The sequence below is a fragment of the Nicotiana sylvestris genome, chromosome 7 (genome assembly GCF_000393655.2).
Source record: "Nicotiana sylvestris chromosome 7, ASM39365v2, whole genome shotgun sequence".
Lineage (NCBI taxonomy): Eukaryota > Viridiplantae > Streptophyta > Magnoliopsida > Solanales > Solanaceae > Nicotiana > Nicotiana sylvestris.
Window position 1 is genome coordinate 172,367,018 of NC_091063.1, and position 24,826 is coordinate 172,391,843.

The following is a 24,826-nucleotide window of genomic DNA, read 5'->3' on the forward strand; positions in this document are numbered from 1 at the left end:
TCCTTGTTCCTTAACACTTACATCAGTGAATTTGCTAGAATTCTTCCTAGGTCGTCCTCTTCCTCCCATTTTCCGACGAGGCGCAGGTTAGAAGTACTTAACGTGCGTCGAGAGAGAAAAGATTTTAAGTTTTTAAAAAAATTATGGACTTTGACGTTTATCTGTTTGCTCCCCCCAACAAGTGCCCACAAACCCCTTCAAGTGTTTATATGCATTTTGACTTGGAGCCCTGGTGAAGAATCCATGTTGCTCTAGCAATGTGAGTATTACATTCGTGATTTGAAATTGCCCGCCCTAATGTGGGCGGGACTATAGCACTTGCATATCTTTCATTCGGCAACACCCGGTGTGGAGCTGCTCTTGGTGGAGGTGGGGGTGGAACTGGAACGTTGTCTTGAGGCGGTCGGTCTCTTCTATTTGCTTGAGGTGCAAGACAAAACCTCTTCAACTTGATCATCTTCAGCGTCCACATCCCCCAAAGGCATATTTTCGAGTTGATCATTGTTGAGGGCCATTGTTGCACCTACAATTGATTCACAAAAATTAGTAACACGGAAGGGAAAGAAGATAATTCACACACAAAATCAAATATATAGCTAAATCTATTTTTAGCTCCCCGACAATAGCGCCAAAAATTGATCTCGTCCAAGTCACACCTCTATTTAAGGTTATGAAACGGTCGATACAATAGTAATACCCAACGAGGAGTCGGGGTCAATTTTCCACAAAGAGCTATGAATGGGACTTAGGAGTATATATTGCAGTATATGAGCTTGAATTATATCAATCTACACTTCCACAAATTTAGGTTATTTCTAGGTCTAACTTAAACTACGATTGCAATTTAAAGAATGTAATTAGGAAATTGTTTTTGTTATTTTTCAAATGATATAAAAGGTCCAGGGCTATGACCTTTATCTAGGTGTTTTCCTAATGGCTTGTAAACTTTAAAACTTGTTTTATTGGTCGGGCTGTATTATAGCTATCAACACTCAATTACCCACTCAATACCTCTCGGTCAGAGAGTGACTTTGCCCAATTTGACTTTCTCAAGTCCAAATGGGCGATGCACAAAACGGTTGATAAAAGCTAAATTCGGGTTTTATTATCTCTAGTTTCAACCGTTTAATTGGTCTCATCAATCTCTAGATTGACCCAACTTCTTGTTAGCCAAGATTTTCTAGACTAAGTCTTTTTTTTTTCAAGTAGAGACTAAGTCAAATAGACATGAACTAATGTTTGCAACCATTAATTCTACAACTAAAAGTAAGAACAAGGCAAAATAATAAATACTCAACCATAAACAAGCAACAAATCAAACACCCATTAAGATTACACTCTAGGGTTAGGTCACAACTCTAGTGAAAATCTAGCTACTTATGTTTACAATAGAAGAAATAGAAGGAAAAATGATAATTAAATTCATATTGATAATTAAAATGAGGAAATCAATGTTTAAAAAGTTCAAAATAGCAAAAACTACTAAAGAGAGTAAAGAAAACCGTCTATTGTAGCAGCTGATGTCAAAACTTAACCTAAAAAAGTGAAACTCTTCTATTTATACAGGCTGAAATTTTCGGACAAAAATGCCCTTTCAGAGGTTCTGCGGCCGCACAATTCCATGTGCGGTCCGCACAATTCTATGTGCGGTCCGCACTTTGCTTCAGCCTGACAGGATTAGAAACCTACGTCCGCAAAATTTTGAACTGCAGCCGCACTTCTCTCTTTCTGCGATCCGCACAAATGTGTCTGCGGTCACACCTTGCTCTTTTGCGGTGCGCACAAATGTGACTACAACCGCATAGCTGTTCTTCTGCAGCCAAACATTAATTGTGCAGTCCGCACTTTTGTTGAACTTGAGATGTAGGTTCTCTGAACTTTTACTCTTACCCAGTTTCTACGGCCGCACATATCATGTGTGAATCGCACTTTTCACACTTCTCTGATGGGCGTTTCTTCACATCATGCGTCGTAGATTATAATCTGCGGTCCGCACTTCTGAGCTTTTGTGCCTGTTTTTGTCCTTGAATTCAGATCACTCCTTCTTGTTGGATTTCATCTTGGGAGCTCATCTTTCAATATTCCTGCAATTAAGCACATTTCATCAGTTTATGGGAACACAATTAAGCACTTTTGGACTAAAACGAAAGTAAAAAAGCGCTAATAAATAGTCAAAATTCCCCACTTATCACCTACCAGTCCCATAATATGATTGACTTGAGTTTTGTGGGCCCACGTTTCACATGGATAAATAAAAGGAAATGAAGGCAGCACCAAATTTATGAGCGGTTAGACAGACTCCTTGAGAATTCTGACTGGGTAGAACAATTCCCTGACGCGACTGTCACACACTACCCCCGTACACATTCAGATTACTGCCCTAAGTCTGACAAAAACTATTAATAAACATGCACATGTTTTCCACTTTGAAACAATGTGGCTCAGTTACTTACTTTTTCCAAACATTGTTGAACAACACTAGAACAACAATACAAATTACATGCATGTTATTACCTGTTTTACAGAACACGTGGAAGAATGGAACAGGTTCACTTTTGGGAATATCTTTAAGAAAAAAAAAAAGACTTCTTTTAGCACGTATACAAGAGCTCCAGAACATGGGCCCACAACATAAGACCAACTTCCACACTACTCTTGAGGACAACCTTATTCATGATTATAACCTTATCCTCGAAAATGAACACGAATTTTGGAAGCTAAAATCAAGAGTCCAATGGATAAACAATGGGGATGAAAATACAATATTCTTCCCCCTCTCAGCTATCCAGAGAAGTAGGAAAAACATAATACTATAACTTAATGACACTATTGGGAACTGGACTTTTGACACCAAAGGAATTGATGATATTATTATAAAGCACTTCTTAAACATCTACACAACTGATATGGACATATTTTACACACACTAACTCAAGCAATCTAAATACCCTTTCAAAACAGGATAAAATAGCTCTCACTAGGCCTCTCGAAATAACTGAAATTGCTAAAGCTATTAATAGTTTCAAACCTCTTAAGGCCCCTGGTTCGGATGGTATCCACCCAATTTTCTTCCAAAAATACTGGACAGACACACAACCAGCTATCACCCATACTTGTACCCAAGCTTTTAATACACTATCAATACCCCCTAACTTAAATAAGACCTATGTAACTCTCATTCCTAAGGTAAAATACCCCCAAAATATCTTCCAATATAGACTCATAAGTCTTTATAACACTGTTTACAAAACTATAATAAAAATTATCGTAAATCGTATTCGTCCTTTCCTTAACAATATTATCAGTCCTAATCAATGTAGTTTTATTCTAGGAAGAAGACCAGCTGACAATGCAATAATTTTCCAAGATACAATTCATTCATTTAAGAGTTATAGGGGTCGGACTGGAAAGATGATGCTAAAAATTGACCTCAAAAAGGCTTTTGAACGACTTTAATGGTCATTCGTCAGAAGCTCACTGAATGCTCTAAATTTCCCGCAGGACCTAATCACGCTTAATTATATAACCACCACTACAACCTCAATCATTGTCAATGGCAAGCCTACTGATTTTTTTGAACCGTCAAGAGGCATCCGTCAAGGAGACCCGCTATCTCCTTATCTCTTCATCATTTGCATGCAATCGCTAACACGATGTATTGACCACCAAGTGGATATCTTGAGTTGGAAACCTATTAAAATAAGTCACAATGGGCCAGCCATATCCCACCTTCTTTTTGCGGATGACCTAATCCTATTTGCTGAGGCTGACAACTCTAGAGCAACCTTTATCATTAACATATTCAACTTATTGCCCACCAATTCGGCCAAAGAATAAATTTTTCAAAATCAAAAATTATTTTTTCATCTAATGTACCACATACAAAACAAGCAATGCTGGCTACAATACTAAACATTAAAATAAAGACTAATGTAGGTAAATATCTGGGTTTTCCAATCACTAACTTGCAACCAAAAGCTCTGATTACCAATTCATTTTGGACAGGATGAATACTAGGCTTAAAGGTTGGAAAGCCAATTTACTCAGCTTATCTGGCAAAGTAACCCTTATACAATCGACCCTCTCAGCAATACCCATACACTCCATGCAAATAAACCTTCTACCAGCTAAGATTAGAAATAATATTGATCACATACAGTGCAACTTTCTATGGGGGTCAACAACGGAAAAATGGAAAGTTCATCACATCAATTGAAATACAGTAGCTTCTCCTAAAAGAGATGGTGGCCTGAGACTGTATAAAGCAACATGAAAGAATATTGCACTCATTTCTAACCTACTATGAAGATCACACACAAATCCTGACACCCTTTGGAAAAAAAATTTCTTAAAGAAAAATATACCAACACCAAAAGAAGAAATCGCACGGTTTTCAAAATAACGACTCCTACATCTGAAAAAGTGCTGCCAAAACATACTCTTTCTTCTCCAAAGGCATAGCCTGGAACATTAGAAGCGGGACAAAGTACGACTTTGGAATATAGGTGGGTTACAGGTAGCCACACACTACGGGAATTAATTGAGAGACCACTCAACAAGGAAGATTCTACTAAAATAGTGAACAGTATCATTACCAATAATAACTGGAATCTTGACGCACTAACATATGCCTACCAAATACAATCTCTAACATTATACAACAAACTTACATCCCTTTCTCTGAACACTAAATGGCTCCTTCTTCTGGAAAGAAACAAAGGATGGGAACTTCATAACGAAATCAACTTACAATCTCTTCACTAGACTAACAGGGACTACCCGACAATAGGAGCCTTTTCACCGCTTCTGGTTATGGAAAGCACGCTGACATAACAAACTAAAAACTTTCCTCTAGCTGTTACTACCCCAACGACTACCAACTGCGGTTGTTCTATACCAAAGAAACATAATAGAAAATAACTCATGCAAACACTGTGGAGTAGAGGAAAATACATACCACCTCCTTTTTCAATGTCCCATCAACAGCAGCATATGAGGAGAACTAAATATCAGTCCACCAACACACTCAAACCATCTTGATTGGATAAGAGTAAATTGTACCTCAGAAGCAAGCATCTTACTACTAAACAATTTTCCCATACCTTTGGCAATAATAACCCCTATTATCCTTTGGCATATTTGGCTAAACCGTAACGACAACCTTTTCAATAATGAATCCCACCACATTGATACCAGGAAAATAATTATGTACGCAATGGAATATCTCTGTCCCACAAACCAGAACTTCAAACACCCAATAATGTCCAAAACACTGATAAAATGGAACCCTCCACCACACAACATCTATAAACTCAATATAGATGGTGCACACTAAAAAAACTCCGACAAAGAAGGAGCATGCGGAATCATCAGAATGGATTGATGGATTCGTTTACCATACAATGGCCTCATCACCCATCCAAGCCGAAATCATCGCCCTACTGAAAGGATTGGAACTTGCTTTCACAAAAAATCAAATACCGCTTATAGTGGAAACAGATTGACTGGTATGACTACAACTACTACATGACAATTCTCACATTAAAGCTAATGCTAATCTTCTCTATGATTGCAAGCTCCTGTTAGAAGCACCGGATCAACCGGAAGTTAGGCATGTCTACCGTGAAGGAAACTAAGTGGCGCACACACTAGCAAAGTTTGGGAGCAACTGTAACTCACATAATAATGCCGAGTGTGGCGAGCACTTCTGGAGTGAACCACCTTTATTTGCTTTCTCTACTTTCTGCAAAGACAAATTGGGGTCTGTTTCGATAAGATTAGTCTGGTACTGTAATAATTCTCTTTAGTTTAATGCTTAATAATAATCAGCGAACCCAGACGCCTTTATATATATATATAAAAAAAGCTTTGTAAATGCGACTTATAGATTGAGTTTTATAATTGTAAATCGCATAAGCTAGATGCACTTATAAATTGCATTCTCTAATTACGTCTTATTGCGAAATATGTTAGAAAATCTAACAATATGAATGTGTTTTGACCGTTGGGTAGCTACCTCCCGCCATTGCTGTGAGCTTAATACGCACTTTTCTTAGTATATTATTTTATTTTCTGGGCAGACCCCACAAAAAGACGACTCTTTTTATTTCTGTAAGAAAGAAACATAAGCAGAGATTTGGGATCTGTGACAGTGACTCCACTTAATATATAGACCAAAAAACTCACCATAAATACATCACAAATCTTTCTTTTGGTGCTTTTTTCAGCCCTTTTTAGTTGAAGCTTCTATCAATTATCAATTTTTCTTGGAAAGTTCTAATTTTTTAGGCATGGATAGCAGCAGCAGAAGCTGGTGGAGGAATTATGAAGGCATATTGAGGAGCTTTTACCCTTTGTTGTTGGGTCAAATGGTGTCTTTTGTTATGGCCCTTATGAGTTTCACTTCTTCTCTAGTTGCAAATCTTGGTATGTTGTTTCTTTAGAGCTTTTTGGGGGCAAATCTTATTTTGGGGAGAGGCGGATTCAGGATTTAAGCTTTAAGAGTTCCAACATTTAAGGTTCTTGTTATTGAACCTGTTGTAATTATGGATTCATATTTATTATTTGTTGTGATTTTAGTATTTTTTGCACATAATTTATGTTTGGCGTCGAAAGTACCGGCTCAAATGAACCTGGTGCTTATATGCTGCATCCACCTCTGTTGTTTTCCCGGGGGGGGGGGGGGCTTCCTTTCTTATGTACTTTAATTATTTCTGAAATTTTAGGCTAAATGGTTTTGTTTTCTTTTGTGAAAGAAATTGAAAGCTGAGAAGCAGTTTGATTTTATTTGTATTCTTTGGCTGCATTTGTAGGTGCAAATACTCCACTTTCCCTGTCATTCTTTTCTTATACAGCATTAGCATTGGTGTATGGAGGCATCATGATTTACCGGCGGCAGAAATTAAGGGTATTTTGTTATTAATCTTACTATAAATACTGATATTTGATTCGTGAAAGCCAAAGTGATTGCCTGGATTTTATTGAGCATATTTTTAGTATTTTTCTCGTCGTGGCAATTTTCCATAAGAGAGTAATATTTTAGAGGGATATATCTGTTTATAGTGTATTTAGCATTTGATTTTACGTAATGATTGTGAATTGAATGTTGTTTTAAGCTTGCAGATTCATTGGTATTGGTATGCCCTTTTAGGCTTTGCTGATGTCCAGGGAAATTTTCTTGGTAAGAAGTTGGACATTACTTTGCTTTGCATACATTATTCTAAGGCTTTGTAATGCACCATAATAGGAAATCTTGAACCATTACTCAGCTCACTATGTTGCGGATATAGCTTTAGTAAACTCTTGGACGTGGAAGTGAACTACCATCTATTATGCAATAGACATCGTTAAATTTATTTCGGTTTATGAAATTTGGTTGCAACTTAGGTTTAGAGAAAGTGCAGATTTTCGGTGCATGTGTAGCTATCTGTTACCAATAATCTATGTCGCTGCAAATTAGGTGTCATAGCAAAAATTTTGTAGTAAGAATTCTGGGAATAGGCAAGTTCAGATCTTCGGTGCAATGTCCAAGTGATATAGGAAAATTTGCCACTACGTATTACAATCATGTCTATTAAAATGTTTGCAGAGATTTATAATAGATGCCTGTTTTTTTCCTCTTTTCCCTCTCTAAAGAGCTATTATTCACATAGTTTGCGATCTTCTTTTCAATATGTTCAATTATGTACATAATGAGAACTATATATAGTGAAGTCTAAAGCACAACATACGCTCCCCAACCATAATCTGATGGAATGGTTATTCTTCTTTCATGGCACATTTAGTCCTCTGGCTCAGTGGACCTGGAGCTTGTCTGTTGCAGCAAGCTGTATTATGATTGAAAATATGTAGCCCATAATAATTTCATACCCTATTGTAGGATCTTAGAACTTTAATATAGCCATAATTATCCAGAATATGAAATTAACTTCCTTTAAACGTATTGCAGTAAATAAAGCATATCAGTACTCCTCGATCACCAGCGTGACGATACTGGATTGCTGGACAATAGCTTGGGTGATACTTCTGACATGGCTAGTTTTGGGCACACGATATTCTCCTTGGCAATTCTTGGGTGCAGCAGTCTGTTTAGCTGGTCTCGGACTTGTGCTTCTGTCGGATGCTAACGCGAGTAGTGGAGGTGAGACTGTCTGTTTCCTATATGGTTCATTTAGGTGTAGTAAATGAGAACATTTGAACGTTGTATTTCGTCTTTCGTCAATGTACCTTTCCATCTTTTCTTGAGTTCTTGAAAGCACTTCGTATCTTGAGTGGAACAGAAATTCCATTTAAGAAATTGTTAATTTCTTTTTTGGACTTTGGTCATTTTCATTTGCAGGTGGTTCAAAACCTCTTCTTGGCGATATATTTGTGATCATCGGGACACTTCTCTTTGCAATGAGTAATGTCGGCGAGGTTAGTGTCTTTTGTTTCTACATTTCTCCCTTCTACCTGATTGCAACTCTAAATATTAACTTATGCATCTCTTATCAAAATTTCATGGTACATTTACTGTAATTCACTTTAATGCAGGAGTTTTGTGTCAAAAAGAAAGATCGTATTGAAGTGGTTTCCATGATTGGTCTTTTCGGGTTGCTTGTTACTTTAATTGAGATGTATCCTTTCTACCTAAAACTATTTTTTCATAAGATGTGTTTCATATAGCTGTGGAACTATGAAATGTACAAATTTTCATTTTCAGACCAATCTTGGAAAGGAAGAATCTGGAATCAGTCAAGTGGTCCGCGGAGATTGTAAGTGATTTAGAGTCGTGCGTTCTTATATTTGCTCCCCTATCTCTTAATAAGAACTTAACAGCTAGGGATTATTTCATGTGGCGAAGGTTGAGGGACTTGTGATATAGATCACAAGTTGCCTTGCGCCATACGAACTAAGCCTGAATTAAATGGAGAAGAGTAGAGGGGTGGGCCCATTATCCACGAGTTTCGAAAGCTGTGGTTGGTCCTAAGGGTTGGCACTGAACGGATTTCTCTGTCATCAAAAAAAGAAAATTACCAAAGGAAAAGAAAAGATCCTATTAATTGATGTGACATTGTTCTGTTTTTTTTCCCTTCCAGATATTAGCCTTCTGTGGCTACGCGACCGCAAGCTTTATGTTCTACACCTTGGTTCCCTTTCTTCTTAAGGTAAAACTTACACTTACATAGTTCCAACGACTACTGATTCTGTTGCTATAGGTTTGATTCATAGATGTCAGTTCGTCTGCAGACAAGTTACGCGATAATTAAATACAACGATTGTGACGTTATCTTTGATAACCACTGAATGATCTAATTGATGTAATTTTTGTTAGATATCTAGTTCATGATGCTATATTGGACACAGTTTGTAACTTGAAATATGCATTGGCACAAGCCGGATAAAAGTTGTTCTGAACACTACTTCCGCCTTAGATTACATAACTTTATCAAATCCAATATTCAGTTTATTACTGTATATTATTAGGAAATATATAATAGTATAATCAAAGTACAATATAATCTCATTAGTGTAATAAGATAAAAAGAAGGACAGTCTTGGCGTAACTAGTAAAGTTGTTGCCATGTGACCAGGTTGTCACGGGTTCGAGCTGTGGAAATAACCTCTTGCAAAAATGCAGGGTAAGGCTGCGTATGATAGACCCTTGTGGTCCGGCCTTTCCCCGGACCCCGCGCATAGTGAGAGCTTAGTACACCGGGCTTTCCTTTAATGTAATGAGATAAAATTTTAATTTTTTTTTAGAGAACTTCTAGTATCAAAGAACCCCCCATAGTATCGAATACTGAAATGAAATCAGTCCAAATTGAGCCAAATGGATAATGAGATATTTATATAGCCGACCCCAACTACCTTGGGACTTGAGGGTGTAGTTGTAGTAGTTTTTGTTTTTGTTAAATGTTTTTACTCCGGGATAAGGGATTAAATGAAATCAGTTAACATGCATCTAAAATCGAAACATGTGATCTCATTATCAACTCTAACAGAAGAAGAATATGAATACAGATGAGCGGATCAACGTTGTTTAATCTATCTCTACTCACATCTGATGTGTGGGCAGTTGTTATCAGAACATTTTTCTACAAGCAGAAGGTAAGTTTTTATCCATTCTCTTCGCTCATTTGAATTTTGATGGTTTCAGCCGTATCTATCTCTAGTTTTTTTTGATATACCGTGTGTTGATAGCTCCTAATTGATATTTGCAGGTTGAATGGCTGTACTTCGTAGCTTTTGCACTTGTGGTTACGGGGCTGATCATATACTCAAAAACGTATGTCCTGCATTTTGTATTCGTTGTCTCGTCTCATGATTATAAACTATCATATTATCATAGTAAACAGGAATGCGGGAAATTGCACAACTGACTGCAATATAGTGACAGCTTGAATACCAGATGCCTAAAACAAAACAGAAAAACTAATGACATGCTTTGAAACCCAGAAAGAAAGAATATCCAGGGTCAAATTTACCCCTCTATTTTCGGATATTGTCTACATTTAACCTCCGTTATATAACAATAACAATAACAACAACAAACTCAGTGTAATCCCACAGGTGGGGTCTGGGGAGGGTAGTGTGTGCGCAAACCTTACCCCTACCTTGTAAAGGTAGAGAGGCTGTTTCCGATAGACCCTCGGCTCCGTTATATTATCAGGCCAAATTTTCCCCTGCCGTTGGCAAACTTTTCAAAATTAACCCTGCCCTAATGGCTACCGATCAATCTGAAATGTCATCTTTTCTAATTAAAATAAATCATTGGGTTGCTACACTATATTGTTGAAAAGTTTCTTGAGTGAAATATAGTACTCTAATGGAGTAAGTAGCTTTGGATTAGTGATCTATTTATAGTTCTTGACTCGACGAGTTACTAAATATAGCTAGTACCATTTCTTTGTTCATCAACAGCGCGAAGGATCCTGTTAGTGCACCAGCTATAGAAGAAGCAAATGCAGATCAAAGACGACAACTTCTTAATGAAGATGAAGAGTGCGCCGATCACAGACATGATGCAATTGCTTCATGAGCTGTATAAAGAAAGATACATTGGTATTTCATGTATCCACATATTAAAGCATCAGAAATAAGTTCTCTTTAGTCTAAACCATTTGTCACTTTGCATCTTGATCTTTATTTTGATAATTTGCCCTGGGGAGGTGCGAGAGGTTGACAGTGATAGGTCTAAGGAGAGGTAGATTTAGACCGAAGAATTGGAGTAGGGTGATTAGACAGGACATGTCAATTCATCAAGGACATGAACCTAGATAGGCGAGCATAGAGGTGGAGAATTAGGGTAAAAGGTTAGTAGTGAGTGGAGCAATTTCTCTCTAGTTTAGAGCACCTTATTTGCTCCTTTTTCTCCTTGTTGTTTTTTATACTTTGGGTATCATTATTATTTTGCTGTCATTACTTTTCTGTTCTTCAGTATTTTCATCTGCGCTTTTATACTCTTGTATATTTCAAACCTGTTTGAAAAATGCTTTTTTTTAGCCGAGAGTCTATCGGAGGTAGGGGTAAGGTCTGAATATACCCTACCCTCCGCAGACCCCACTTGTGGGATGATACCATATATGTTATTGTTGTACCTTGTTGGCTTATGAGATGAGCTAAATTAGAAATGCACTGCTCTCCACCAGTTTAAAATGGGAAAAGTAGGAAATTAAATAATTTTTACCACTTGATGAATTTGGTATAGAGACTAGAAAGAAGTTTAATTATATATAATTATGACGAGAGCTGAAACTAATTGGTAGTAAAAGGTTATGTATCTTGTTATTTTATAAACAAAAGGGCACTATGACTTACCTTATGTTAAATAATGGAGTACTCAAAAGGAATTTTTACATTCCTATGCCATATAGGAAACTATATTACCCTCAATGTTTAAGGTTTAATATAATTACATTTAGTATACCTAATTACTAATTCTATACCATAAGATTTTTTAACTGTACAGTAATTGTACCTTATATCACTCCTACATTTATGGTATCGTATATTCCTCCAAATCCCCTCCCCCCCTACCCCACACGTTTCTCTCTCCCAACCCCACACCCTCACCCACGTATCACCACACACCCAGAAACCAGAAAAACCAGAAAAACAATTGAAACCCTCTGCTAAGTCCAGAAAAACAATTGAAACCCTCTGCTAAATCCAGAAAAACAATTGAAACCCTCTACCATTAACGTCCAAAATCAAGGTTTTTTCTTCTACAACCAGTCAAAATTGAAGTCAAATCTTCAAAGTTTCATACACAGCAATAACTTTTGATGGTTATGATTTCGGGTTCATTCAGTAATATAAGAGGAAAAGAAAAGAGAGCAGCAATTCCACCATTGACAGCCATTAAAAAGCTCTGAAGCTTTGAATTCAAATTTGGGTTTTCAAAAATCATTATTTGTTTGGATTGAGTGTTATTGTAAATAATTGGGAATATGGTTTGGAGTTTATATCTCAATTTTGAGGGGTTTTGATGAAGATTAGACGTGGTTTTGGCTGAATTTCAGATTGAAATTCGAAGAAGAAGACGTATATTGCAGAAATTGTAGAAATATTATAGATAAATTGAAGAAAAATTGTAGACTGTTGTTTATTTATTTTTCTTGAAGAAAAATTGCAGAAATATTTTTTTGGATTCCATATTTAGCATAGCAGTTTCGTAAAGAGTAACAAGAGCATATAGGAGAATCACATAATTGTAGCATAATGGGGATTTTCGACATAATTGCATTTTTTGCAGAAGATTTGTAGAAGTTTTAGTTGTTTTTGATTTATGAAAACAGAAAACAAAGCATCTATAATCAGAATACAAATAATCTACAATTTATCGATAAAATATCTACAAATTAGGTACATTGAATTTTAATATCTCAATTCCCATTCAATTGTAGCATAATTGAGATTTTCGACATAATTGCATTTTTTGCAGAAGATTTATAGAAGTTTTAGTCGTTTTTGATTTGTGAAAACAGAAAACAAAGCATCTACAATCAGAATACAAATAATCTACAATTTATCTACAAAATAGCTACAAACTGGGTACATTGAATTTTTAATATCCCAATTCCCATTCAATTGTAGCATAATTGAGATTTTCGACATAATTGCATTTTTTCAGAGGATTTGTAGAAGTTTTAGTCATTTTTTTATTTGTGAAAACAGAAAATAAAGCATCTACAATCAGAATACAAATAATCTACAATTTATCTACAAAATATCTACAAAGTGGGTACATTGAATTTTAATATCCCAATTCCCATTCAATTGTAGCATAATTGAGATTTTTGACATAATTGCGTTTTTTCAGAAGATTTGTAGAAGTTTTAGTCATTTTTTTATTTGTGAAAACAGAGAATAAAGCATCTACAATCAGAATACAAATAATCTACAATTTATCTACAAAATATCTACAAACTGGGTACATTGAATTTTAATATCCCAACTCTCATTCAATTGTAGCATAATTGAAATTTTTGACATAATTGCGCTTTTAGAAGATTTATAGAAGTTTTAGTCATTTTTTTATTTGTGAAAACAGAAAATAAAGCATCTACAATCAAAATACAAATAATCTACAATTTATCTACAAACTAGGTACATATCTGGACTCGAAATGCTTCCCCTGAAATGTATGTTTCGCATTTTTTATACATATTTTTGTCCAAAACAGTACGAAATCATCCACTTAAATACAATTTTTATACAATATTGTTCAACTTTCATACAATAGATAAATGAATAAAAAATAATAATAATAAACAACAGTCTACAATTTTTCTACAATTGATCTACAATTTTTCTACAATTTCTGCAATATACGTCTTCTTCTTCGAGTTTCAATATGAAATTCAGTCAAAACCAAGTTTAATCTCCACCAAAATTCCTCAAAATTGTGATATAAACTCCAAACCATATTCCCAATTATTTTTAACAACACCCAATCCAAACAAATAATGATTTTTGAAAACCCAAATTTGATTCAAAGCTTCAAAGCTTTTTAATGGTTGTCAATGGTGGAATTGCTGCTCTCTTTTCCTTTGCTTTGTATTTTCACCATAATTACTTTTGTTGCAGAAGAATTGTAGAAGATTTTGTCGATTTTGATTTGTGAAATCAGAGAAAATGTTGAAACAGAGTTTAGCGCAAAAAACAGAGTACAGAAATTTTGTAAAGAAGTCGACGATAGTGATTACTGTGTGTGAGCACGTGATTTTTGTTTCGCACGACAATCGCTTCAAAAAGAAATAAAAAATATATATATAATAATTGGCCCTGCTGTACAATTTTGAATTTCTGTGCGGCACCTTGTTGATTTATTTGTGACTTCGGCCCATTTTTATTTATTTACTTTATTAAAAAAATAAAATTCGAAAATATATGTGTCCTGCATAATTCAAACCGTAATCCGGTCGTTAAATAGAAAATCATAAATAGGCATCTTCGTCCGTGATTTTATTTTGTTTAATTTTACCCATTTTTGAATTATTTTAGCGTGTGTGTGAATAATTGTATTGGGTGTTTGATTTTATTTAGTTTTGTATTTCTTTTTATATAATAATAATAATAAAAAAAAAAAAGGGGGGGGCCTTGCCTTTCCGGATTTGGGCCAATTTATTAAAATTGGCCCAAACAAATAATGCCCAAACGGACAGCCCAAGCCACCAGTCCAAACAGCCCACCCCCAGGCCATAAAACGACGTAGTTTAACACCAAAACTACGTCGTTTCGATGCCAACCCATCACAACCGTTTAAACCAAGCCGATCCAACGGTCCGGATCTTTCACCCGTAACCCCACTACCCGACCCGTTACCCGAACCAATTCTGACCCCTACTAAGCCAAACGACGACGTTTCGTTTAAACCTTCAGATCCAAGCCGTCCATCTCGTCTCATCCAACGGTTGAAATCAATCCCCCCATTCCATATATAAGCCTCCTACCACACCCTGCCCCCTATCCAATACCCCAGCTTCCGTCTTCACCTCCTTCCCCACGAAACCCTAGCCGCCCCCTTATCCCTCGCCATTAATCCCGGCGGCATGAACGCCGATGACCTCCGCCTGAACACCATAGAACCCCCTCACCGCCCTGAACATCGATCTGTTGGCCGTTTAGTTCGAATCCCTTCCCACCTTCTCGAATCTTCATTTGAAGATTCGAGTCGGAACCCGAGTTACACCAATCGACCTCAACTTCGCACCAGACAGTCCCCAGACCCCCCTCGTGACCAAACCATGCTTGGTTTGGTCCGAATCTGACCAGGGAAGCACGAATCCCGGATCTAATTTTTGGAACTTTGAAGGTCTTCGTCGATGGTCCGTGTTTTGTTCAAACTAAAAGATTAAGGTCTAATGGACCTTAATCGAAGTGTTTCTCATCTGAGAAACACTTCGATTAAAGCCCGTTCAGCCTTAAGAAAGGTCTGTCCGAATCCGAGTTAAGGCTTTTGATTTTTCAAGATTTGAGGTGAGTTTTGATTCTCTTTGCTTATTTATGTTAGTCCATGTTCGTTTAAAAGATTTGTTCTGGTTTTGTTTTTAATCTGTGTTTTGAGTTTTATCAACTGTTCCTGTCCATCTCGCCTGAACCTTTGTTGTTTGATTGAGTCTTTCTTCTAATTGTTCTGATAATTTGTATGTATGTATTTGTTGTGCAATTAATTGGGTTTCAAATGTGAACTGACCAACTGATTCTTCCCATGTAATTTTGCGTAGTCAGTACAATTCGAATCATGTGTTCGATACTGTTAAATGTCTGACTTTGGTCTCGATTGTACGAGTTATAACTAGTATAGTCGAGTCGACATATGTCGTCAATTAGTTTCAGATGTTTGAACAATATACAAATTGATTTGCTCCTGTTTAGCATTGTATGAATCAGTTGGGAATTGAATTTAGCTACTTATAGTTGTTAATCTGAATCAGAAGTGTAAAGGGTTTGATTTTGTTTAAGTTGCAGTCAGAATTGGAGGGCATGTGCACTTGTGCACAACATGTGCATTTGTGCACTTGTGCACAACATGTGCATAAAGGCTTTTGTTTGATTTAAAAATGTTTTGACAGCATATGCTGTCAGATACATCCTGCTGCCCACACCCTACTTTAGTTTCAGAAATAATAAACATTACAAAAGTAAGCCTGCCAAGGGAATATGATGGGGTTTTGGTTAATACTTAAATGACTAAGTGGAACTGAAAAGAGGGCAGCACATGAGGGGGTTTCTGTTGGTCTAAACAGGCTGTAAAAGGGGTAATGTGAAAGCTTATAAAAGGGAGGACATACAGAGATAGAAAGAGGGAGAGGATACCATCGGATAATAGAGGTCAGAGAGAGCATAGATAGAGGAGAGTTGAAGTTCTGGAGATACAGACAGAATTAGAGACAGGATTGAGAGATAGAAATACATACACACACACACAAAAGGATAGACATTGAACCTTAAGAGCTGAATAGGAAAAACACAAACAGAGATAGAGAGAGGTTAAGGGATAGAAGCTATACAACCAACAATCAGAAACCTTCTTCCTCCTATTGTTATTGGGTTTTCAGTTGTTTCAATTTGTTCAAGCCAATTCTGATCCTTTGAAATCTCAGTTGTGTCTATTAGTTGAGTGCTTTCATTGGTCTACTACTATCTGGAGTTCTGATTCTACTCCACTGGGTGTTGCTGTTATTTGGCTATTGCTTTCTATTGGCTATATTTGCATCTCTGCACTCGAGCTGGGTTCTTGCTGTATTGCTTTGTCTGCTGCTATTTCTGCCCTGCTGCTACTGATAGTGCTGTGATTGCTGCTGCATTTTGTTGTCATTATATTCTGCTGACTCCCCCTTTCCTTCAATTGTCAAATATTTCCAGGTACACAACCTCTGAAACTTTGTATTGTTGAAAGTTTGAAGTTGAAATAAAGAAAAGAACAGTTGTTCATGTTATAACATTGGTGTTAAAAATAGGTCGAATGTTAGTGGGATTGTATTTTACTGCAAACTGCAAACACTTTGTATAAAACTAGCATATATTCTGCTGAGATGGACTGTTAGATAGCGCTGTTCAATAGCAATAACAATATGATAGACAGCATGTTTGATTTGGGATACGTTCAGTTCAGTATAATACTGTTTGGTTTAGTTACGACTGTATAACATAGAGTCAGGGCAAACACTTGTATGTATTTCTGCCTAGACCACTGAATCGACAAATCTGTGGTATTAGGTCTGGGATAGATGTATCCCAAACAAACTCTCATGCAGTCATATTAAAAGTCTGGCTATGAATGCCAGTTTCGCTTGTCAGTTTATTTGTTCCAATGCCGGTTTGATATCAGGTTTCGGTACAGATTCTTCGTTTCGAAATGATGTAATGATTGTTGAGAAAAACTAATAATCATTTTTGAGTTCAATTAGTAGTAATTTTTCCTAATAAAACAGCCGATTTCTTTATCAATCTCAAATAGGTTAAAGTGTTAAGAATAGAACTTGGAGGTCGTTAAAACATAACTCAATATATATTGTTAGTTTGTTTGCAATCTCACTTAGCGAATTAATAAGCATATTCACTTGTTGAAGACAAAGAATGCCGTAGCTTTCACCTCATGAACAATCAATCAGGTAATCAAACAAGTTTAGGTTCGGCAAACATAATAAGGATTCAGTCCGTATTTGTCTAAACCAGCAAAATTCGGCATCATCCTTCCCTTTAAAGATAAATGTAGTAAAAATGTAGTCCTTGTAGGGTACCCTTCTAAAATAATGAGACGAGCCTCGCCGAATCAAAAGGCAAATTGCGGGGCCCTCAATAATTGGTCATAATAAATACTTAGAATTTGGGACGGGCTGTTTAGTGAATTCCACTCCCCTCCCCGAAGACAATAACGCGTTAGATTCTTTAGGCGCGACTTAATCAAATTACATTCCTAAATTCGGGTGCGCATTTATGTGACCCAATTTCAAATCTCAATGGAGTCGAAATGTGTTAACAATTACGGGTGCATTGATTGTGACGTGGTTCGAGATACATTTTCACGACGTTGCAATTCTATAAAAATAAATGATAATAATAAAAGCGGTTAAAACTTAATAAAAGCACATAAGTCACAACATGTATTTAAATCAGATATTTAGCCATTATAACAATTTAAGCGACCGTGCTAGAACCACGGGATTCGAGGGTGCTTAACACCTTCCCTCGGGTCAACAGAATTCCTTACTTAGAATTTCTGGTTCGCAGACTTCATTTGGAAAAGTCGAAAATTTCCTCGATTTGGGATTCAAGATAAACCGGTGACTTGGGACACCAAAAGCCAAACCTTTCCCAAGTGGCGACTCTGAATTAAATAAATAATCCCATTTCGAATATTGTCACTTAAATTGGAAAAACTCCGCTCGCGCATCTACCCTTCGGGGCCGGGCGCGCAAAAAGGAGGTGTGACAGCTCTGGCGACTCTGCTGGGGAATTGTACACCCAGAACCACTGGTTCAGGGTTCAAGAATTCGAGCTTAGAATAATTGTTATATTTGGCTTTATTATCTGATTTTTATTACATGTTTTTTGCGTAACGTGCTAAATGTTGTCTTTTACCGCTTTGATATTATCTGAACTGTATATAAACTGTGCCGAAACCTTTCTCTTCTTACTTCCGGGGAGAAGCTCGCTGGTCGGGACTCCCTATTCTGTTAATGTCAATACCTAAAATAAGAAAGAGGACGGACAAGTTACAAAGCCGGACGATCTCGCGGGTCCCCGGTACGTAGCCCCCTCCTCGACTCGAGTTGTCCGCTCGGGTGCACAGTCTAGAACAAATACCCAGGTTACGAACCTAGAATAACTTGACTTCATGCCGGATCCCTAGTAGGAACGCTTATCTGCATCATGTTGCATTTGACTTAGGGGACTCAACACAGGGGTTGGGTCCGTCTAGGACAGGCAGCCTGAAACGAAAAAGACCCCCTGGTGCATCCTATTTGTGTTGTGCATTTATTTGCTTCGGTTCCGCATGTCGACCGGTTCCTAAAAAGGGGAAAATAGCAGCGTAGGGGAGATAATTACTTATTTTTGGAGAATAAAACCAATGTCCAAGTAGTGTCAAAACCTCGCCGGAATTTTTTCTAAAAAAAAAACTGTCTTTTATTGAGAGTTATTAAAAAAAATAAAAAAAAATAAAATTTCTTTTATCACTTTCAAAATCAAAAAAAAAAAGAAAAAGTGTTTATTTTAAAAGTAAAAAAAAATGGAAAATCCATAATTCAAAAAGTGTGTTGTTTCTTTTGTAGTACCCCTTTTATAAATTCAGACTAATGATCCAAATATTGCATAAAAAAAAAAATATTTTTTCTTGAGCCTTTATCTTTTTTCAAAATAATAATACTTATTCTTGATTTCTAGGTTTTCTCTATTCATGATATGCCCGAACTACGCCGGTTTGATTCTCACCGGATGTGAGATACGTAGGCAACCCTCGTCGGGTTCAACCCCATTTTTTCTAAATAGCCAAAAATCAGTAAATAAATAAATAAAAGATGTGTCAAATTTTTAATAGAGTCGTAAATAAGTCAGGTGACATTGTTTTATCATAAATAGCCAAATGTTCCCGAAAGGGACGCCGGAAGGCTGACTTTGCATAAACAGCCACCTTTGGGTCTTGTTTAGCGTTTTTTTTAGACCCGCACAGCCTTAAAATCTTTGTCTCCGAAGTGTTTAAAGGCCGTGGGCAAAGCTTGATCCTCTCTAAAAAAATATATATTTTTTGAGTCAGTCAATTTTGTTAAAATCACCTTAATAAATGTGCAGGATGAGCACGATGCAAAATGAACATTTTTCAATAATGACCAAAATCCCTGTCAAGTTACGGCTATGGTGGAATGATCTAGGTGTTGAAGGACAAAATGAGGTTAAGAAATATTTGAAAGGTCTTGTGGGTCTGTTGGAAGTCCAGCCTCGGGGAGATATCATAAGAGCTTTGGTTACCTATTGGGACCCGGCGCACAATGTTTTCCATTTCTCTGATTTTGAGCTCACCCCAACTTTGGAAGAAATGGCCGGATACATCGGGAATACTGAACTCCCGTTGAAGGAAAAATACTTGGTCGCCCCAAGAGTCGTCACGGTACATCGGTTCCTGGATTCATTGAAAATACCTAGAACGGTCCACAACCCGGATCTAGCAGCCGGATTCTGTACTCCATGCTTCATATATGATAGATACGGTCACGAGGGGGGATTCAATAATCCAATCAACAAACTGTGCAGCAAAGGAGTTCGTCAGAAGTGGGACGAGCACAGACGGGTGGCGTTCATGATAACGTTTCTGGGTCTTCTGGTATTTCCGAGAAAAGATGGAAACATTGATTTGAAGATATCTGGGGTCGCCAGCACTTTACTCACGCAAAGTGGCAGCACTCTCGCGCCAATGGTGGTATCTGACATCTTTCGAGCTCTCACAACTTGTAAAGCTGGGGGAAATTTCTTCGAAGGTTGTAACTTGCTCCTACAGATATGGATGACCGAGCACCTCTGCCATCATTCCGGGGTATTGAGCCATGGTTCCCCGGAAAAAACCCGCATAGAAGAATCTTACACGAGAACCAGAGAGATCACTTGGCCTAAAGGAGTCCTGGCATGGACCTCGTTCTTGCAAGCTCTTACTGCCAGCCAAATACAATGGGCGTTGGGATGGTTACCTGTTGATGAGATCTTATATATGTCGGCGGCTAAAACTCATTTCTTACTGATGGGGCTTAAGAGCATTCAACCTTACGCACCCTGCCGAGTTTTGAGACAGTTCGGAAGGTGCCAGACAGTACCTCATGAGGAAGATCTTAGCACTCAAACAGTTGAGATAAGTCCTAACGGACAATTCCCAGAAGCGAAGATTCGCCAAATCTGGAATGAGGGTCAATATTTGAAATCAGATACTTGCGTGCGGGATCGAGCCAAGGGAGAAACGGCGCCAGGTTACCTTGCATGGTATAGAAGGGAACTCGAGCATGAAAGGCCAGCTAAGAGACCCCACATCCGGGATTTCACCGAGTCATCGAAAAGGCATTGGGATTGGTTAGCAAAGGAAAGAGGTTATTGTGCCGAAATCAGCAGATTAAAACAACAAGTAGAAGGCATGAAATACGAGCACAGCGTGCAAATTGCTACCGATCTGGGAGAGCGGAACAGGTTAACTCAAGAAAATGAGATGCTCAGAGCTCAGATCAAACAAATAAGGTTGGACGCAGATAGACAACCAAGGCGTCGATCGGACGAGCAGCTGATAAAAGGGCTAAAAGGTGAAATCAGGGAATGGCGAGATGGTTTGGAGAAATCTGAAAACATCATAGCAGAGTTCAAGGCACAGTGGGATACAAGAGCAGATAAGCATCGCAGACACCTGAATCAATTGGAAGGCGACCACGAGAAGACTGTTGCTAAAATAAAGAGAGAGATGGCAGCACTTGAAATCAAAGCAGCTAGTCAGGCCAAGGATTTCCAAATGGAAAGCAGATACTGGTATGACACAATAGCCCATATGAAATTGGAAGTACGGCGATTGAAGCATCAACACGTGCAAGATGTTCAAGTCTTCAAGATATGCAGCGATCAGATAAAGCACCTGCTTGTAGAGAAGAAGCAAACCAGAGATAGGATCAAAGCCGTTGCCCACGCCATCACCAGACGATGTCTACGATGTGAGAACATGTCTAGTGTTACCTTCCTCTCGGCAGTAATGGTTTATGTCAAGCAGACTATGCACGAGCTAGAGCAACTTGAGAGGGATCTCACGCCTAGGACCGCGGCGAGGCCGAACGACGCCCCGCGGAAACCAATTTTTAAAACCATAATGCATTCATAGGTCAAATCTGTATCTTAGCATCTTCTGCCTGTTTTTTCATCAGGGTGATTGTTAGTCTATTTTTTGAGTCTAGGTTTATTTTCAAAGTTTGCTTTTTCTTTTGCAAAATGTAGTTTGTAATAGACTGCTTCAATAATAAAGAGTTTGCTTCTTTCACGCTCATTTGTGTTTTCGAACTACGTAATGATCTGATTCACGTGAGTATCGTGATACGTAGGCAATCCTCATCGGATCCGATCGCATTTTCTTTTGCTACAAAAAAAAATATAAAAGAAAAATAAATGTAAATAAAATAAAAGGAAAACAAAAGAAAAGAAAAAAAGGGGGAAATAAGAGGAAAAATACCGGAATGACGCATGCTCTCGTAGCAGACATATAGCAATCCACTTAACTGTATAGGTGCATCATGCCCAACGTGAGATTAACTATCCGTTATTTGCTGCAAATTAACCGTGCACTTGTCATTGAGCATTTTCCAGGGTTTTTGAAAAGACGGTTGGTTTGGTGAAAGTCTGGCCTCGCATTCATACTTCACGAGATCAAGGAGAGGTGTTCAACTACCTGTTGTTAGGACTAGAAGCAGTACTCACACTTACTTCACCAGGTCAAAAGGAAGTGTGGAAATGTCTTCGGAAATTCCATTGCAAACAGTCCCCGTCTCTGAGGAGAGCTCAATCTCAGCCGTCCTCACGCCTGAATCCGCAACTGCGGAAGAAAATAGAATCCTACGGCTCCGCATGTTGGAAATGCTGGATGACTGGAACAATGGGAAAGAGCCGCCAAGTGTCGTCCCCGGATTCCCTGAATTATTCTCCAGGTCAGGTGGGACTTCTAATGTCCCCATAAATTACCCTGCTACCCCATTCGGGTACCCAGCCAACTCCGCTTTCTCCGCAGGATCACCTTCTGAGCCTCATCCCCGAATGTCGGCCACTGATGCAAGCATGAATATCTTTACTGCATCGCCTTGCCCAGCTACGGCACAGCCTGCCACATACAAGCCAAGCTTTGACTCATCCTCTTTTACATTCCAAGCACCATCGTTCTCAATGGAACCAACCAGGTTCGCTACCAACAATAATCCTCTACCGCCTCAGTGCGAACTCGCACCGGGACAGGATCAGAACCCCAGGATTGCAGAACAAAATGAGATTGCTAAGAGAATGAGAAGCCTTGAACAAAGTTTGAAGAATATGCAAGGTTTGAGCGGACAAAAGAGCGTCTCTTACGCCGACCTGTGCATGTTCCCTCACGTGCACCTGCCGACGGGTTTCAAGACCCCCAAGTTCGAGAAATACGATGGGCACGGTGACCCCATTGCACATCTTAAGAAATACTGCAACCAATTGCGGGGAGCCGGCGGAAAAGAAGAACTGCTAATGGCGTATTTTGGGGAAAGCTTAGTAGGGATAGCTTCGGAATGGTATATGGATCAGGAAATGTCCCGATGGCATATATGGGATGATCTCGCCAGAGATTTTGTAAAGCAATTCCAGTATAACATCGACATTGCGCCAGACCGAAACTCTCTGTCGAATTTGAAGAAGAAGCCTTCGGAAAGCTTTAGAGAGTATGCTATTAAGTGGCGTGAACAGGCGTCGAGAGTGAAGCCTCCCATGGATGAAGTGGAAATGGTCACTACCTTTCTCCAGGCTCAAGAGTCTGACTATTTCCAAAACATGATGTCGGCCATGGGTAAGCCATTCGCGGAAGCAATCAAGATAGGAGAGATGGTAGAGAATGGGCTGAAAACGGGTCGGATTCTGAGTCAAGCAGCCCTAAGGGCAACCTCCCAGGCCGTCCAAAGCGGGTCTGGAGGGACGACAAGGGGGAAGAAGAAGGAAGAAACGGCTATGGCAGCCTCTGAAGCAAGGGAGTATCGTCATCCCAGGCCCCATTTTCCGGAAAGGGCCCCACAACACTACTACCCCCACTCAAATGTGGCATATGCTCATCAACCTTATATGGTCATGAATGCCCAACCTTATAACCATTCACCACAACAAGCCAACCGAGGCCCAGCTCCACCTCCCAGAAATCAGCCTCCTTACCGCAACCACTATAACCCACAACCCCCGCAGAATAACTACCGCCCCCAGGAGCCACCTCGACGGCGGACTTTCACGCCCATCGGTGAACAATACTCCACATTGTTCCCTAAGCTAGTCCAGTTGGGTTTCTTGCAACCAATTCCCCAAACGAGGCAAAACCCGACATCTCCTTCTTATAAAGCCGGAGTCAGATGCGCCTATCATTCAGGGGCCGAAGGACATGATACAAACGACTGCTGGTCATTGAAAAGAGTGGTCGAAAATTTGATAGAGCAGGGAAAAATAGTGCTAAGGGACGAAGAGATCCCAAATGTGACTAACAATCCATTGCCCGCTCACAATAATGGGCCGCTGGTCGGCATGATTTGTGAAGACAAAGAGTTCGACCCTGCCTTGAAAGCCATAATTGCCATTGTCGACACGGGGAGGAGGCCTGAAATAGACCAGAAATCAGAAAGGGGGGAGGAGGTCAAGGCTGCAGAAAGCAAGCCTGAAAAGAAGGTGGAGAAGAAAGTGGTACCAGCAAAGGGTGGAGTTCTTTACATACCGCGGGGTCAAGCCAAGAAGACGCAGAACTTCGGGATCAAAAAGACAAAACCTATGTACGTGCCAAAAGGGGCCTATGTGGTCCGGGGGACGATTCAACCACCTCGGCTGAATGAGCCAGTGGTTATCGGACGCGTGCCACAAAAGCCAATGACCAACCCGTCCACAGTGCCGTGGAATTATCAAAAGACTTTGGTAACATACAAAGGTAAGGAGGTCATGGAAGAACTTCCAGAAAATACTTTCGTTGGAGGGTACTCAAATACCCAAGAACTGAACAACGCCACACAAAGGCGCTTCCCTCCAAAGGAGCCCGTGAGTGTTGAAGAAGCGGAAGTGTTCTTCCAACAAATGAAGATGCCGGATTACGAAGTGATAGATCAGTTGCGCAAGCACCCTG

General features: G+C 38.8%; 1 protein-coding gene across 1 annotated transcript; it reads left to right on the plus strand.

Annotated features, from left to right (window-relative positions):
• The first annotated feature begins 6,191 nt into the window (after positions 1-6,191).
• LOC104238331 (uncharacterized) lies at positions 6,192-11,403 on the plus strand. The gene is made up of 11 exons (XM_009792655.2): positions 6,192-6,426; positions 6,813-6,907; positions 7,123-7,180; positions 7,949-8,140; positions 8,339-8,415; positions 8,533-8,615; positions 8,702-8,753; positions 9,078-9,146; positions 10,003-10,089; positions 10,203-10,267; positions 10,903-11,403. The coding sequence occupies exons 1-11, from the start codon at positions 6,291-6,293 to the stop codon at positions 11,018-11,020; spliced, it is 1,032 nt and encodes a 343-aa protein (XP_009790957.1). The 5' UTR covers positions 6,192-6,290; the 3' UTR covers positions 11,021-11,403.
• The last annotated feature ends 13,423 nt before the right edge of the window (positions 11,404-24,826 follow it).